This window comes from Thunnus albacares, chromosome 16 (assembly GCF_914725855.1).
Source record: "Thunnus albacares chromosome 16, fThuAlb1.1, whole genome shotgun sequence".
NCBI classification, from domain to species: domain Eukaryota; kingdom Metazoa; phylum Chordata; class Actinopteri; order Scombriformes; family Scombridae; genus Thunnus; species Thunnus albacares.
Window position 1 is genome coordinate 9,631,437 of NC_058121.1, and position 17,485 is coordinate 9,648,921.

General features: G+C 40.0%; 1 protein-coding gene across 3 annotated transcripts; it reads left to right on the plus strand.

The window, feature by feature from the left end:
• Window positions 1–4,721: 4,721 nt before the first annotated feature.
• dusp10 (dual specificity phosphatase 10) lies at window positions 4,722–16,047 on the plus strand. Of its 3 annotated transcripts, none has more exons than XM_044376970.1 (4): window positions 4,722–5,041; window positions 6,082–6,911; window positions 10,298–10,666; window positions 12,082–16,047. In XM_044376970.1, the coding sequence occupies exons 2-4, from the start codon at window positions 6,128–6,130 to the stop codon at window positions 12,345–12,347; spliced, it is 1,419 nt and encodes a 472-aa protein (XP_044232905.1). In that variant the 5' UTR covers window positions 4,722–5,041; window positions 6,082–6,127; the 3' UTR covers window positions 12,348–16,047. The 3 variants fall into 3 exon arrangements, with proteins under 3 accessions (XP_044232905.1, XP_044232904.1, XP_044232906.1); XM_044376969.1 differs by having other exon boundaries at window positions 4,723–5,024; XM_044376971.1 differs by lacking the exon at window positions 4,722–5,041 and adding an exon at window positions 5,948–5,995.
• The last annotated feature ends 1,438 nt before the right edge of the window (window positions 16,048–17,485 follow it).

Sequence of the window (17,485 nt, forward strand, 5' to 3'; positions counted from 1 at the left end):
TGGTCAGGACAAAACACATTTTAGTTTGTATCTTGGACTCTGGGAAACAGCAATCAACATTTTTCATAATTTTCTGACATTTTATAGACCATAAATGATTAATCGAGAAAATAAGCAACAGATTAATTGATAATGAAAATAATCATTAGTTGCAGTGCTAGCAGTTTTGCTTAATTAACATTTACCCGAAACCACAATCTTTCCCTAGCCTTAACCAAAGTGCTTTTGCTGCCTAAACCTAACCACATGTGGGACTCAACCCAGTATGTAAACCTGGGTTTCTGGTGTTAAAGGTGCTTTTTACGCCCACCATCCACCCCAACCTGATCCCTATGCTTAGCTTGCTGCACAGAAATACAGCACTTCCTCCTCTCTTAAAAAACACTGCCAATGAGCAGAATTGAGGCAGCAGTTACATGTCCTAAATAAAGTTATTTAGAAAAACTAATTAGTAATTTCTGGGAGATGGAGTTTAAATAAGACTGTTTTGGTTCAGAAATCTTCCATTCACATTGAATTAGCGCTGAATGCTTCTAGGAACCAGTCTGACTTCCAGGTAAACTGTTAGCATCTGAATTCTGCTTCACTGTTCCTGATCACCATCGCTGACATGTCATCACAATAACTTCAAAGTCCCGATCAAAACACTCAATCTCTGATAAAATCGGTTTCACAGTTTCAACTGTGTAAACTTGGTTCTTGGTATCCCCTCAAGTTTTCTGTGATGCAGCCATTCCTTTGCTCTGTACTGAAAAACAGCCTCATATTTTGACATTAGTGAGGGAGAATATTATGTTGTCAGCTTGACAAACATTTGGCCTGATAAAACAAGTAACACAGGCAGAACCGGTTGAATGTACATAATTGCTGAGGTCATGCTGCATCCAGTGTTTGAATAAGTAGATCTCTTAAAAGTTGTTCCAAGTGTCTGCTTCTCATTAACAAATACTCTGTAGCACTTCACAAATTAACGGAATTTACCAATGAAAATGTCAAAATGAAGACATCCTGAAGTTGATTGCTCATGGATGAGAAATACAGCAGTAGTAGGAGCAGGGAAGAGCAAGTCACAATGAGCAGAATCGGACATAGTAATCTCAACAGCACACTTCATTATAGAAAAACATCCCGCAGGCCAATGGGAGCAATGTCAAGAAGCAGTGACTGTATAACAAGTCGAAAGACGAGAAATGGTTACACAATTACAGCAACATGATTATCAGAAATCTCTATAAAAAATAGTGTGGAAGTATATGGAGAAGGCAGAAGACAAGATACGGATCTCATAATTATGAGAAAAGATCTCAAAATTATGACATCTTTTCTCATAATTATGAGACAGTAAGTCATAATTTTGAGATCTTTTTTCATTATTATGAGATTTTTTTCGTAATTATGACATCTGTATCTTGTAATTTTGAGATCTTTTCTCGTAATTATGAGATTGCAAAATCATAATTATGAGATAAGGCTTCCGATTTTTTTCATTGGTGAGTGCAATGCGCTTCTGTACAAATCTACCATTACCACTGTATAACAGTTATCTATGTCTGAAGCTAATAATGAGTTTTACTGGGTATTTATAATGTGATGTCCCACAGCCCACTGCTGTTTCTGAGCAGTTACAGTGTTATATAACACAATGTCAGTGTTATGCAGATCTGTACAACTTACATGTCATCACTGTCCTGTGAAAACTATGTATCTCCAAAACATCCACTTTTCCTGAGCTAAGAAAGATTTGTTTTCAAGCTTTGTTATCAATGCTTTTTTTATGGATAATCCAACAGCTTCTTTTTATTATTATTATTTAGATTTTCTCAACCCAAAAAGGAAAAACTTATCCTTTAGTTTATCTGAAAGATTGATAATCACCAAATTTGGAGATACATGGTTTTCACAGTGACAGCAACAATGCTATTTGTCAAGTCAATTTTATTTACATATAAACCACCAAAGAGCTCAGAGAGCTATTGCTGTTCCTCAAAAAGATCAATTTTGTATTTTTATTATATTTTACATGAATATAGACTGACATTTTAAATCATTTGGCCATTACATAATGTATCACAATGGTGTGATCTTAGAATATTGAAACGTCTTATCCTGTTATCTGTTACCTGTAATCATTAAATAAACTGACTGGAACATTTGCTCTTTTAGAAAATATTCACGTTTTGTGGTCCCAAATAAAAAAACAAAAACAAAACACCAAACATTTACGTCTCTGCGTAAGGCAAGGGGTGCTTGTACACTTACCCTTTATCACAAAGTGAAAGAGGAGAAGCTGGGAATCCAATCTGAATAGGCTGTGATCAGCTGTGTCCATTTATAAATAACTGTACAGAGCGCTAATTATAGAAGCAATAATAAATGCCCTGCATTGTTTCAGGTTGCCAATAAGGACAAATAGAGAGAGCTCAGATTATATTTGGGGTTTGAAGCCAGCAAGACCCTTTCACCGCAACATGGGTCCTGTCATATGGGACTGTGCAGTCAGCCAACTTGGCACTTGCTTAATCGCACTCCTGCCAAAGACACCTACTTATTACCACCAATAATGTTGCCTCCCTATCACATACAGGTCACTTTTGTTGTCTTACACAAGCAAGACAGTCTCTTAATCTTGATTATTTGTTTTTTTAATATCTTATATAGTTATGGAAACTTATTCCAAGTTAGAATTTGGTCATTGAACTGTTTTAAACAGCTCTTATGTATTTCCAACAGCCTTTAATAGAAAGGTCAGTATCGGTAAGTGAGGCAATGAAGCCACAAACTTCTGTGGTCTGTTAGACATGTGTGACTCAGAGACCATAAATGGAATAAAATGACATTAAACTAAATCACACTCGCAGCTTCCTTAAATGTCCAGTCCTTTAAGTTGTGTAATTTTATTCATGAGCACAGTTTCACCTTACTTAGTCTAGTTTGGACTGAGAATAGATTCATTGGTAATAATAACAAAAACTGGAATTATCAGGTGTGTTTCATGGTATTGTCATAAAGGTCTTGGTAATATTTGGAGTCCTACTGCCTTCAAGGGCTGTGGGAAATATATAATTATGACAACACAGGAAAAATTTTAGAGGAATGTAGTGCAGGAAAAATACAACGTTTTTATGACACTTAAATTACTGAGAAATCACACTTTCTCAGTATAGAAGCATATAATGTGTACTCTCACTGTGGCCTGGATTGATCTACGTACACTCCTGAAGTGACTGAAGTGGAAACTTGGAAAAATGTGGAAAATGTGGAAAATTTTTGCAGTGGTTGGAATGTTCATCAAGGTGCAGTTATCATCTAATGAATGCAATTAAAAATAGAGAACATTTAACACAAGGAAACACAGATTTGTAGACCAACTTCAGACAGTAATGACATTTTTATTATGTTTGTATTATTGTTTCATCTGATATTTATTTATTACCTCTTCCAAGGAGCTCACAAATTTGGTGCCAATTGTTTTTTTTGTTTCTTTTTCTATTAGTTAGCAGGGTGTCAAAAAACATAACACATTTCAATTAAATTTGGTGGAAGGTTAGCTCATGTGTCAAGCAACAAAGAATTAGTTTTTGATACTGGTCCAGACTGTGATGAATATCTATATAAAGATGCCACTGAAACATTTCTAAGCATATCACAATAAAAAACACAAACAATTTCAGGTTATTGCAGCATCCTCGATGGAGATAAGCTATGCATGCTTTTCATGCCTTTTTCATAGCAGGATTTTCATTTGTCATAGCAGGAAAAGCGCAGGTGTTACTAATAACATTAACAGGCCAACATGCCCAATACCAGGACCGTGAAACTTAAGCAGCTAAATGGAATTAAGCCATCATTAATTCTACTATTTACATTTGTGATTTTCCTACCGTGACATGTCAACATTTTTTCATTATTGCTTGATAAAGTTTAAATTAAATTGATTAAGTTATCTAGTCTTTAAAATGTCAGAGAAGTGTGAAAAATGTTGATCACTGTTTCCCAAACCCCAAAATGACATAATCAAATGTTGTGTTTTGTTGACCAACAGTCAACAATCCAGAATTCAAATTACTGTCATAGAGGACTAAAGAAACCAGAAAATACTCACATAGGAGAAGCTGTCTGTCTGAAAAAATGATTCATTAATGATTAAATTAATTTAATAGTTGGCACCTAACCAATTAATCGACAAATTGTTGGAGCATTAGTCAAAATGTCTTCAACGTAAAAGTCTTAAATTTGTTATGATGCTCGGCTTATGTCTTGTGATTTATATTGTTAGAGACTGACCTGTACCAACTAATAATAATTTCATAAGAATTCATATTGTTTACCTTCATAAGCAGTACTGAATATGGGTATCAAACAAATTCAAAAACTGAAGCATTACCCAATCACCAGCCAGTCTGCCCATTATGTAAAAGTTTGAGTCAGTGCATGGCTTCATTTTTTCTACTAATCTGTTGAAATTCTGAAATCTCATTTCCACATTTCCTGCCTTTTTCTGTGGCCTTTCTTGTAGGGAAGTTCGCCAAAATCAAGTATAATTGGCTCCCACGTAACTAAATACTCCAATTAAGTTTACGAGCACGTGAAGGCACCGTGTGTTCTTCCTCGAGCCTCCTGGAGAGACTTTTGATTGGCTGCCAGTGACATCATCCCTGCTCAATACGCGGGGCTGAAGGCAGTTCAAGCGACAATCCTCCACCTCCTCCTCTTCCTCCTCCTCGCCTCTCCTCTCCTCTCCTCTCCTCCCCGGCAGACAGCCTCGGCCAAACCCCTCCCATCACAGGGCCGGACCTCCCCGTACAAAAAGGATCAAATGTAATATTAATGAAGCCGCGCATTGGCTCAGACTCGCGTCAATCCCGCAGCGCGACTTCTGTAGGCTGGCAGACTTCCTTCAATATTATTTCTGGGGAGCTGGGTAAAAGTACTAAAAAATGTTGCCGATCCACAACACCGGGACGGACTGAATGGAGGCGACGCTGTCAGCGAGCGGAGATAATAAATCCGTCTACAGTCAACCGGTAAGCAGAAATACAAGGCAAGTTTGGGAGATGAGTGTCCAAGGCGCAAGTTGTGGTTGAAATGCACAGTCATAGACATTTCATGCGATTCTATAATTAATGAAGAGGAATATCACAGTGGTGCAACCATTTTGCGTTGTTTTCTTATTACTAGCCTATATTATTATTTCTACGACTATAAGTGTTTTATTACAGCTTGTATCTTTATTATATCACACCGTTGCGACAAAGTTATAATCCATCCCTTTAAAAAAATGCAAGCATCGCGTATTTCTTTATTTAATTTTATAACTGACGGTGGTGTGAAATTGAATTTTCCGTCAGTGTTGAGCTCTTGTGATCAGTTCGTCTCGTCCTGACAGCCTGATCACATTCTCGGCACGTTCTCATGCCGGTTTCTTCAATGAAGATTTGCCATGAATGATTTCTGCACCGTGCTTAAAGGACGGGGATGGCAGGGACAGGCAATACTCGGCGGGAGTCTTTACATAATATGCCAGGATGACATGCTTTCAAAATGCTTAAGCTGCTGATTTTTTTTCTGTATCCCGACTTTCCATTTGGGGGAGAGACCAAACTGCGGCGTAGCGTTGATGCAGTATTTTATCTTTTCTTTTTTTTTTTTCTTTTTGGTCACTCTCTCCTTATAAAAGCTTTGGATCAGACACCAGACTTGGGTGAATATTTTGGATGGGAAATTCAATATCACACACACATGTACAGTATCTGCAGGATGATTCAAATTAATTGCACTCAGTGATTCAGTTTCACGAGACTCTGTGATGATTTCACTCTTTATTATTAGTGGCCGGTGTCACACCTACATTTTACCACCAACTTGGGTGTTGCCCTGCAGGTGTTGACACTACTAATATTTGGCTTCAGCAGCCGTTTTCTAGTTTGCATGTTTATCAAACAGACAAGAGGCCAGCCTGTGTGCTCTCATTCATTTGCTGCCTTGATCTTAATCTGTGGGTGCAAAATTCATTGAACTGTACTCACTTCTGCAAAGATTTTCTTCCTCGCCTCATGTCTTATCTTGTCCCTGTCCCCACAGAGCGGCTTGTTGAGTTCTCCATAAGCGTCCAGCCCTCGGTCTCCCCATGCCTCCATCTCCTCTTGACGACAGAATTGTGGTGGCGCTGCCAAGGCCGATCCGACCTCAGGAACTCCAACTGCGCCTGGACACCAGCTACCTGGACTCCATCGCCACTACCAGCAGCAACAAGACAGTCATCAACACCACCGTGGTGAAAATTCGGGCGACGGCCAATCTTGTAACGTATATGCCCTCATCCAAGGGCTCCACGCGCTCGTTGTCGTGTGGATGCAGCAGTGCCAGCTGCTGCTCTGTGACTACCTATGAGAAGGACAGCCAGAGCCTCAGCCACAGCCAGGTGAGCGCCAGCAGCCCCAACCTCAGCTATGCTGGGCCCCCCACACCTATGGTCAGCAACCATGAAGCATTAAGCGCCTCCAGTCTCACTGCGGGCACGCCTAAAGCCCTGTCCACCGTGAGACTCATCCACCCCAATGAGCTGGCCAAGCGGATGGCCTGCTGCCCCATGGGTCACCCCATCGGGCCTGTGCCGGTCATCATTGACTGCCGGCCCTTCATGGAGTACAACAAGAGCCACATCCGAGGGGCTGTGCACATCAACTGCTCCGACAAGATCAGCCGGCGGCGGTTGCAGCAGGGCAAGATTACTGTGCTGGACCTCATCTCCTGCCGCGAGGGCAAGGACTCTTTTAAGGGCATCTTCTCCAAAGAGATTGTGGTTTATGATGAGAGCACCACGGACCCCAACCGGCTGACATCCTCCCAGCCACTGCACGTGGTCCTGGAGTCACTGAGGAGGGAGGGCAAGGACCCCATCATCCTCAAAGGTAACACCTAAGTGTGTTTGTCAAGGCTCGGGGACGCAAGCTGAAAACGGAAAGAAGGCTTTCCAGTATATGAAGGGATATTCACTGCAATTTCATGAGCTTTAATTTGACTCTGGAGGAAGTAAATCATTGTAGACATCTGAAAATAATGCCAGAATTAGCATTGGTGGAAGCTTACCAGCAATATAAACTGATATGAAACTAGTGAGGTGGCAAAATAGTGTGTAGTGTTAAACTTTGACCTTATGTTTTGGTCAGCTGACATCGCCTGTCAACATGCTGGTTGTAGTTTAATTATCCTGTGAGCTTTATAGCAGTTACACTACCATATACAACAGCTTTGGTCCATTTTGCAGGTGTAATTAAACCTATGCACGTTCCATCTCCATCACCTCAGACATAAACATATGCACACACTCTTCTTCAGCTTTCTATATGACACATTTAAGCATTTAGCAGGGAGTGAGAGGCAGCTGTTAGTAAATAAGGCAGCCTGTTGAGATAGCAGTCCCTGGGTCGGTGCCATGTTTTCTATCTTTGGTGAGTGTGCGTGTGTGTGTGTTTGAAGCTAGAGCAGTATGTCGTGTTGGGGGCTGGGCTGTGAGTGTTTTCTGAATGCCTCCAAGTCACCGTCTAGCCGTAAGATCACAGCACCTTGATCTCTTCTCTTCTCCTCTCTTCCCGTCCTCCTGTGTACTTTGATGGATGAGGCTCCTCTTCAGTCTCTCATCCTGCATTGGTGTCTGTCTGAGGCTTTGCCTCGGTGGGAGGAACAGGCAGACTGTCTTGCTCTTTTATCCCCCTGGTTAAATTCTTGCAAAATGCAAGCCTTCCTCTCTGCGGAGGGAATCCAATGGCTCAGCCTCACTTTTATCTACATTTGAAGTCCTTTTTCATATCAAGGATGGCCAATATCTCCCTTGGGTCCCAACTATTCCATCCTATATGATCAAATACCTTAGACGTGTGATTTAATTGTTGATATTATGACCAAAATGTGGATGAAATGCATGATGTGGAAAAGGCCTTGATCCCATTACACTCATGTTTTTGCTTTCTACATGCAATGGCGGTTAATTCTTCATTATGTTAAGATGTTTGAGGGATTTCTAACCAGGAGAAGTAGGCAGTGAACTGTTATGATTACAAGCAGTAGTAATAGTGCATATTTGGGACACGTATGTATGAGGGCCGCTAAATAATTTACTCATACTCCATTATTTGCTCAGTTACCATCATGTCTTAGTCATGATTTATTGTAATACTGTAGTTGTGTGACACTGGAAACAGAAAAGCTCTGCTGTGCTGCAGCTAAATGCAGTAATAGGTTATATTTAATCCGTCAGAATTGCCATAAACAACATGTCATTGTAGGAAAGTTTTATGGTAAGCGTTGGACTGTGTGGTATGAGAGGCCCTAGTGAGGCAGAAGCGGTTATTTCTAAGCAGGAACTGGGCCACTGGCTTATGAAAGTGATAGAGACACTTCATGTTTTCCTCTGTGAGTTAGTCAGAGATAATGACAGACGGTCACACTCGACAGATTTCATCTCACAGCAATGTGCTGCGTCCGGAGATTCTGTTATTCTGTTTTCTTCTGAAAAGTGTCATCAAGTGAGTTTGCCCAGAAAATCAAGATGCTGGTTGAGTTTGAGCCGAAACAGGAGGCAGTTTTCACAGTTCACCACATTGCATAGCTTAGACACTTGGCTGTGCACGCTAATCAGATGTGGTAAATCAACCATGTACAAGCACACCACAAATAGCCAGCTAGCTGCTATTGATGGTGGCGTTGTGGGTGAAGACTTTATTATTAGCCCAACAATTGTACATTAGAATAATGTTACACAGTGAGCAATTAGCTGGTGAACATAGTGGAGCAGTTAGTAGCTAGATATTTCCTTTAGAAGTTGGTGATGACCAAAACAGAGCTAAAAGTTGACTTACATTTCATCAGATAGCGGAAACACGACTTGAAATAAATGTTAACGTTGATCTTTGTTTACTGTAAATATGTAGGCAACTGTTTGCTAACATCTTTGCCATAACAACTTTGCACAGTGATAATAAGTCAATGTGGTATTTACAGCTTGATCTACCACTGCAAGTGCCAAAAAAATCAATTAATGATGCTTTAAATGTAGCTATTTTTTTTTATAATTAGCTGTATAGATAATGGAAAACACAACCTTGTAAAGTTTTTGCAAGAAATTTTGATCAGTCATCATATTCTTGTAATTTATTCAATTTCTGGTAGAGAAAATGTACATGACGAGGGTTTGTAAATGTCTTATGAGCTTACAATAATTGGGAACATAAGAAAAATATCAATGTCAATGGAAATTCCCCATAACGTCCTGCTGAGTGTGTTGTCACAGTTGCCTGTACTTCCCTTTCTCTTATGTACTAAAGTTTAATTATTACCATCATGTACTATGGGAGGAGGGCTGGGTCAGTACCACAATAACATCAGATCTTTGTTCGTAGTGAACAGTCGGCCTGTTTTATGATGAAAACACTGTCCGACAGTTGACAGGAGATCCCCACCTGCCCGGTCACCGAGGGGAAGTTGTGCGATGACCTCACATGGCATGATGTCAACTCTTGCAATGTGAACAATACATGAACTGATACTATGTGTGTGACACTTTCCACCCCTCCCAACAACTCTGGTGTTGAGGGGAAACTGTGGCATCACAGGCAACAGGTGCAAACCAGTTATTTTGAGATGTGCAGATGTCCTGTGAAAAGCATATTAAACATTTATTACATCTATTTACCTGTAGTTTAACGAGGGGCATTTATCATGTAGTCTGTCTTGTGGAAATTGTTCTAAAAACTATTTTGGTCATTTGTCTCCCTCATAAAACAGAGTTGACTTGAACAGTCAGTTGCTGGAAATATGGGAACAGTTTTCATATTGATTTAATATCCAAATGGACATTCAAATCACAAACAAATGTAACAACGTAGTAGTAATATGTGTCAGTGCTTCAAAGCGCTTTACGGCCAGTTGTCGTTGCTCTATCAGATGTGTATGCAAAGCTTGAACTGTTGTCCTACTCAGTCGTAACTTGTGCCATGTGGTGGACAGAAGCATGAGTTCATGTATTTTTAGCCTGGAGGGCTCCAGTGGGAATTGAACCCTTAACCCAGGCAGTATCTCCATGTTCTACCAAATGAGCCAAAGAGGTCAAATTTTCATTTAAAAAGGGGACATGGGAGGAAAAACAGAAAAATTAATTAAATAAGAAAATTTAATAACACTTAAACACCTTTCATGTTATTGGAGGAAACACTCCAATATCAAAAAGTTGTTATTGGAGGAAAATAAACACTTTATGTTCTTTGAGCTCACACCCCAGTCTTTGTGTTTGTGTTCATAGGAGGCCTTAGCTGCTTCAGGCAGAGCCATGAGAACCTGTGCGAGCACTCGCTGCACCTCCACGAAGGCTTGGACACCGGCGCAGCTGCCGGCCTGACGGGGCCGCTACCTCACACCCTGCCCTCCACCCCGGACATCGAGAACGCAGAGCTCACGCCAATCCTGCCCTTCCTCTATCTGGGGAACGAGCACGACGCTCAGGACGCCAACCTGCTGCAGCGCTTGAACATCGGCTACGTCCTAAATGTGACCACCCACCTGCCGCTCTACCACTACGACACAGGCTTCTTCATCTACAAGCGCCTGCCTGCCACCGACAGCAACAAGCAGAACCTGCGCCAGTACTTTGAGGAGGCGTTTGAATTCATCGGTATGGAAACTTTCACTCAGTTCAGCATTAGAGGTTTTTACTGGAGGTGTGTAGGCTAAGACAGTGGTTTCCAACCCTTTGTTTTGTGACCTTTTAAGATGAAACAACAGCTGTGAGAGACTCCTCGTCTCATGTTACAGAGAGCTGTAAGCAATTAAACTGAAGACTAATATTTACCATGTCAGATTGTTTTGTTTGAATACTCTTGAGGCTTGAATACTGAGGCCTGAAAAGGTAAAACTATGTATTGTTTAATAAGAAAAGAAGCAAAAAATAGAGAAATGTGACATAATTTTGTGTACAGTAGCTCAGAGAAAAATGATTCTCACCTCTTTTTTACTATCTTTTTAGTATCTCAGACTTTTTGACCTCTAGACTGGGAACCATTACTGTAGGTAAAACAGGGGTGAGTGATGAAGAATAATGAAGAGACTACATCGTGATGAAATAAATCATTTTAAGAATCCTTTTGGACTAATTAAAGGCTGTGTTGATTGACAGTACTCTAAATGTCTGCATTTTTTAGACATATATTTAAAAGACACTGTAGATGTGTAAGAAACACATTTAACACAGGTATAGCCTTCATTCAGTCTTAGATTTAAGCATTACATACTGAAAACTAGGCTGGTGTGGTGGCTCAATGGTTTGGCAAGAAGGTTTTGTGTCCAACTCTTGACTGTGGTCCATTTTGGAGTTTGAGTGGAGTTTACATAGGTTTCTATCTGTAATCTTTTTGATTACAGCTCAACTGAATAACCTAGAGATTTCAGATTAGCTTCAACTGTGAGTATGTTTGTGTCTTTGTGAATTAGCCTTGGGATACTGTAGGTCAGTTCAAGGGTGCTTTTGGCCAAAGAATGTTTGGATAAGCAGCTGCCAACATAAGTGGGTAATAGAAAATGAATAGATGGAAAGAACATGAATAGATGTGGGGCTGAGTATGTTTTGAATTTTTTTTAAATACTATACCGATACAGTTTTCTACACGAGTACCAAAAAAAATCCTTTTTTTAAATATTTTGCTGTGAGTAATATAGAAAAACTTTCATTTAACATCATCATCATTTAATAGAAGAAGCCTAACCTTTCAAATGTTAAATATTGTCTAAACACAAACAGCTGCACAAGAACCATGTCTAAAGTAAATACAGTCCAAAATTGGCAAGAAAATATGATTTGAGTAAAAAAAAAAAATCAGATCATTAAACCATTTGATTACTTTTTGATACTTGTTTCAACAGGCAAATATCAGTTGGAACCAAAAAAAGGATTGAGGTTCAAAACCAGAACTAGATTAATGCCTGCTCTTATGAACTTTTACTGACTTATCATATGTGATGACTGAACTTCCCCTCAGCAAACAAAGCGTTTATTGAACCGTGTTTCACAAGTTTCCATTTTTGTCTCTGCAGAGGAAGCACATCAAGCAGGTATGAGCCTTCTAATCCACTGCCAGGCAGGCGTGTCCCGTTCAGCCACCATCGTGATTGCCTACCTGATGAAGCACACCTGGATGACCATGACAGACGCCTACAAGTTTGTCAAAACCAGGAGGCCCGTCATCTCCCCAAACCTCAACTTCATGGGCCAGCTGTTGGAATTTGAGGAAGACCTCAACAATGGAATCACGCCACGAATCCTCACACCAAAGCTCATCGGTGTGGAGACCATCGTCTAAACGAACCCCTCGACTCGACGCTCACACTTGTACTCACTCTCACTGTTTTTCAAGAGAGACCAGCTGCTCGATGAGCTGGTTTGGCGTGTGAGAGAGCCGCTGTATTCTTCTTGAATCTCCTCATGCTCATCTTGGACTCTCTGGAGTGCCAAAGCTCTGGGTCAGTGGTGATGAGAAATGCCAAAAATCCCTACTGTTTGGACCTGGCCGAAGTCCCGGAGGAGAAGACGAGTTAGAGAGATAGAGACAGAAAGAAAGAGTGGAAGCGGTCAGTTGGAAGCTTTCCATTTGTAACCGCAGAGGAGCGCACATGAGGGAAAAGAAAATCGGTTTGGAAAAGATATTCTACGTGCTTAGGGGCAATTACTGACAAGAGAAACTTTTAAAGCTCACACTGTGGCACACAGTTCATGTTTGCAGACTCAGGCGGGGTCGGCCACGGCAGTGCCTGTCAAAAAACAAAAAAAACAAAAAGATGAAGACATGTTTGGTGTGTTAATGTTGTCGTTCTATTTTTATACAGGGGTTTATGGGGGTGACCATGACGAGCCCACAGTGGCTTACTGTGCAATAATTTCAGAGTGGAATGCAACTGAGACCTTGATCTTATATGTATATATTGGTAATGATTACGAAACATTTCCAGCTCTTTGCTGAAATACCATTTTGATGCTAATGTAATTACTGTTGTTCGGTTCTACACGTTTATGTTTATGGTGCAAACACTTATGCTGTAATATTAGGCGCAGATGTGTACAAGAGACAGAAAAAAATTGGGGTTCATTTTTTGTCATCTGTGTATTTTCCAAAATTCACGCAACGACAAATACATATTTTTTGCTTCAGTATCTTAGTTTTGCCATTCCTGCATCCATATATGCATATATTTTAGCAATATATATATTACCAGACAGCCATAAGAGCTTTTTTATGCATGGTTGCTAGCAGAGGAGAGAACACTTTGAAATAATCAGTGAATATTGTAAAACAGGGCTACTGGTGATGTTTAATGTAACAGAACGGAGGAATTTCACTGCCTGCTTCTGTCGTCTCCTCTGTTCTTTCTGCTCCCATTCATCCACGAGCTGGCTCTGTTGTTATGTACTCGACTGTGTTTTCTGTCCCTGTGTATGTTTTTCTCAATGCCCTACATTTTGAGCTGTGATTTATTCCATCCTAAGGTAGTAGAGTTGAGGTACAGACTTCAAACAAACAGACACTTCCTCCCCTCTGGTCACGGTTAAAGTGTGACAGTGGTGGAAGAGCAGTGTGACCTTTTGTCTAATCTTTTGCAACTCCCTGTTGCTGACACTAAGCTACAGTTAAGTGAGCTCTTTTGCCTTGCGTAGGCAAGCGCTGCTGTCACGTGCTGTTCTAGTGCCTCTATCAATGCCTTAATTCATGTGTCACCACTGGGCCTGCGCATGGCACCACCATCACGTGCAGACGGCTGCAGACCACACCAAGATTGAATCAGCTCCCAGACAAAAACAACCTGCTGCCCTAATATACAAACTTTAAAAACATGCCAGTTTTTTTTTCTCTGCAGTTCCTGATTAATATGCAGAATTTGAGAAAATTGCATTGAAAGATGCTAAAAACCCTTGAGGTAAAAATGCTCATTATGTAACTCTGATCTTGTGGTGGCATTTGAAGGAGAAACTGAGCACCATCGTAAATTGTAAATCAACTGGGCACTAAATAGTAGTGTAGTAAATGTATATGTACGCACACAAAGTTTACCGTCATCCTTTTGCATCTGAATAAACTCACATTTAACTCATTTTATGAAAAATATATGTAGATAGATAATGAAAGGAAAGGCTACAAAAATACTCCTCATGCCTTCATTCTTATACAAATCACTGATTTCTGCCATTTAGTCATGTCAGTTTTCACACATTTCACTGTCCTCTGACAGTTACTGGAAATTATAATACCAATAGGTATAAAGGGAAGCTTTTAGGTATCCAGGTGGGATGCATGCGTTTTAAGGTGCAATACAACCACCTGTTTACCAAGGAGCAGACAGTACAGACCTCTTCTTTTTGAGATGACTGTGTGCATGGTCATCAAAAAACTTAGCATTTAAAAAAGAAAGTAATACCTGAGGACCATGTATTGTTTATCTAATTGATTTGGATTTGACAAAACCAAGGGCTGTCAAAGATTTTCAAACCATAAAAGAGCATGTAGTTGTTCAACTGAAGTTCAAACACGAAATTCAGAGCTAAAAACAAGGAGTCCCAATGTTTTCAACCAGTATCTAACAGTTCTTACTGAGCTGACTTAAAGCAGCTTCCACACAAATTATGGTTTCTATTCTGTTTATGTTCATTTTGTTCAGCTCTCCGTAATTGTTTGCATGAAAATAAAGACATAAATGAAGCACAGGGCTAAAATTATCATTGTCAAAGCAACAAACCAACATTTCTTTTGCAATACTGAACCCAAATGTTTGGAGAAAAAAAAGATCTCGTGTCTCTGAAGGAGAATGCAAGGAGTTTTCATAGCATAGTGAATACAAACACACACACTGTACACTCAGAAAGGCTTTACAACACAACTATTCACGACAATAAGCTTCACAGATCCCTCGTGAAAATTCATGCTATGCAAAAGAAATTGTAACAGGTTGTTTCTTTACCCAGTTATCATTTGAGCGTACCTTGAGTTGTTTTGTGAGGTCTCTGCAAACATTTCAAGCATGAATAAGAGTTTGCAGCCTTGGAGATTGAAGTGTTTTAACTTATCGACAATGAAGTTTAAAAAAAAAAATGTTTGTGTGCCAACGTGTCCTCACTTGTATTTTTGTTGCTGTTGTCATTGGTGTCTACTGGTGCTCCACAATATATTTGAATATGATAAAAGGTATATAATAATCATTTACCACCAGGTTTGTAGCTTCTGCATTTATATTCAGTGATTACCATTTGCAAAAGAAAAAAAAAGACCATCTGAGCCAATGTTATATAAGAATAATATACCTTTTCGTCCCATCTGCTGGTTCCTACAACCGCAGCCGCACATGGCTTTTGTATGTAATGATCTATTTGACTGAACAATGTAACCGTCGTACTGTACATTACTCTCTGGTTGGAAAACGAAGCATGCTGTGTGCTCCTGGTCTGTGAGGGACACTCACGGTCATTATGGTGCTGTCCGTCTTTCCCACACTGCTCTTTCTGTAGATGTCACAGCCTGATCGACAGCTCTGAGAGGCATCTGGGTCTGTTCCTTTTTATTTGGAAACATGGTTCTGTCTTAGAACAATATCAAGCTGTCATATTTGATGTGCACTCTTTACGACTAGACTTGTTTAAGAGTCTCTGCTTTGGGCTCAGAGGCTCCAGTGGAATGGGCTTCGCTCTACAAGTCTATGTATCTTTCTTTGTGTCTGTAGTCAACGGTCAAGTATATACAGTATATAAATATATATCTATTTTCTTTGTATGCATATATTCATTACTATTTTTGCACTGACCTATGGACAGATGGATTTATTTTTTTCCACAAAGGGTGCTATTATAACGGAGGCCTTCTCCCACACCTTTTTGCATGACTTGCTCAAAATTCCTCAACTGGTCTGTCATCTCTCCTACTCTTCTCCTACTACTCCTTGAACTGTTGCAATTGAAGCACTGTAATTTTGTAATCCCTACTTGTGAGCTTTGAAATAAACAGGGAGGCTTCAAGTTTGTTCGGGTGTCCTGGAAGTTCATTTTTGTGGAGGAATGTACGTAGAAAATATTACGTTGAAATTACATAGAAAAATGTTTGTAAGTTGTTTCTGACAATATTTTACTGAGAAAAAAACCTTAAGTGTGCCAGATGTTTCATTAAAGTGTTTAAAACTTCTCTAATGAATGCTTTTATATTAACAATGGATCAAATGACTATGTGTATGTAAAAAGGATTGACTGTATTGACAAACCTGCAGAGAATTATGACTCTGATGCGCTTTGGTGACTTTCAGCTCTTTGTTTTGGTTTAATGGCCCACAATGTTACTGTTTTGATTCACTATCGTCGCTCTCATCATTGCTTGCCAGCAGAAGGCAACTTTTCCCATTACACAAGCTCTAAAAACCCACTGAACACTACCTGCCAAGCTCCAAATGGCAGATTAAGCTAGCGGCTAGCTGGTGAACACAGAGGAGCATTTAGCAGGTAAAAAGCCAGATGTTTCCTTCAGGACTTAGTGGAGAGTGAATATTGGACTTACATTTCTTCAGTGGCCAAAACACAAATGCTAATGTGGATGCGTAAATAAGCAACTGTTTGCTATCTCATTGACATAAAAGGTGAAAATCTGTCAGTGTTGTAATTACAGATTGTTTCTGCTGCCCCCAAGTGGCCAAAAATTGTTTGTTTGGTTGCAACTAGCAATTATTTAGATTAATAATGAATCTATCGATTATTTTTTCTCTAGTCCAAGTTGGTCTTCAAATTGCTTGTTCTGTCTGACCAACAGTCCAAAACTCAAAGATATAAGTACTGTACAGTGATGTAAAATGGAGAAAAACTCTCACAATTTAGAAGCTGAAATTAGCAAATGTTTGCCATTTTTGCTTGATAACTGACTCAAATGATTAACAGAGTTTCATTTGTGTGAAAAATCCTAATATTAAGAGAGAAACAACAGATTTAAGGATAAAGAAAAACTTTTTTTTTTTTAACGCATAACAAAGGCCCCCCATAATACAGTGAAAACCAGGACGGTCGACTACAACACCAGGAGACAATAGAGGCTCAGAAACTCTCTAATTACAAGGATCAATAACAACAAACAAGCCTTAGAGTATGTATTTTAAGAGACACTGATAGCCTCTATCAGCCTCTTGACATTTGAACATCCACTGGAGTACACAGCCAGAGTTGTGAATTATCTGTGCTCCCCTCCATTGAACCATGTGTCACATGGCTGCAGGAGTTATGGGCCTATATTTACTCCAACTTTGCAGGCGTCTACTGCCTCATGGCTAGCAGGGAAAGAGTGGGGGTGGGGGGGGTGGGGGTGGGCTGGCCTGAGGGTCAAGATCTCTCCATAGGAACAGGCACAAAAATAGTTTTTAGCGTTGTTTCTAATTACGAGTGATGAGTGCCCCGCCTCATTAATCCTTTCCTATCAGCACTGGG

Bases quoted from the DNA above. Each gene is read 5' to 3' on its own strand.
- dusp10 (XM_044376970.1), top strand. From the start codon at position 6,128: ATGCCTCCATCTCCTCTTGACGACAGAATTGTGGTGGCGCTGCCAAGG. The intron at 6,912-10,297 runs GTAACACCTAAG...TTGTGTTCATAG, and splicing joins GGACCCCATCATCCTCAAAG to GAGGCCTTAGCTGCTTCAGG. The intron at 10,667-12,081 runs GTATGGAAACTT...TTGTCTCTGCAG, and splicing joins GGAGGCGTTTGAATTCATCG to AGGAAGCACATCAAGCAGGT.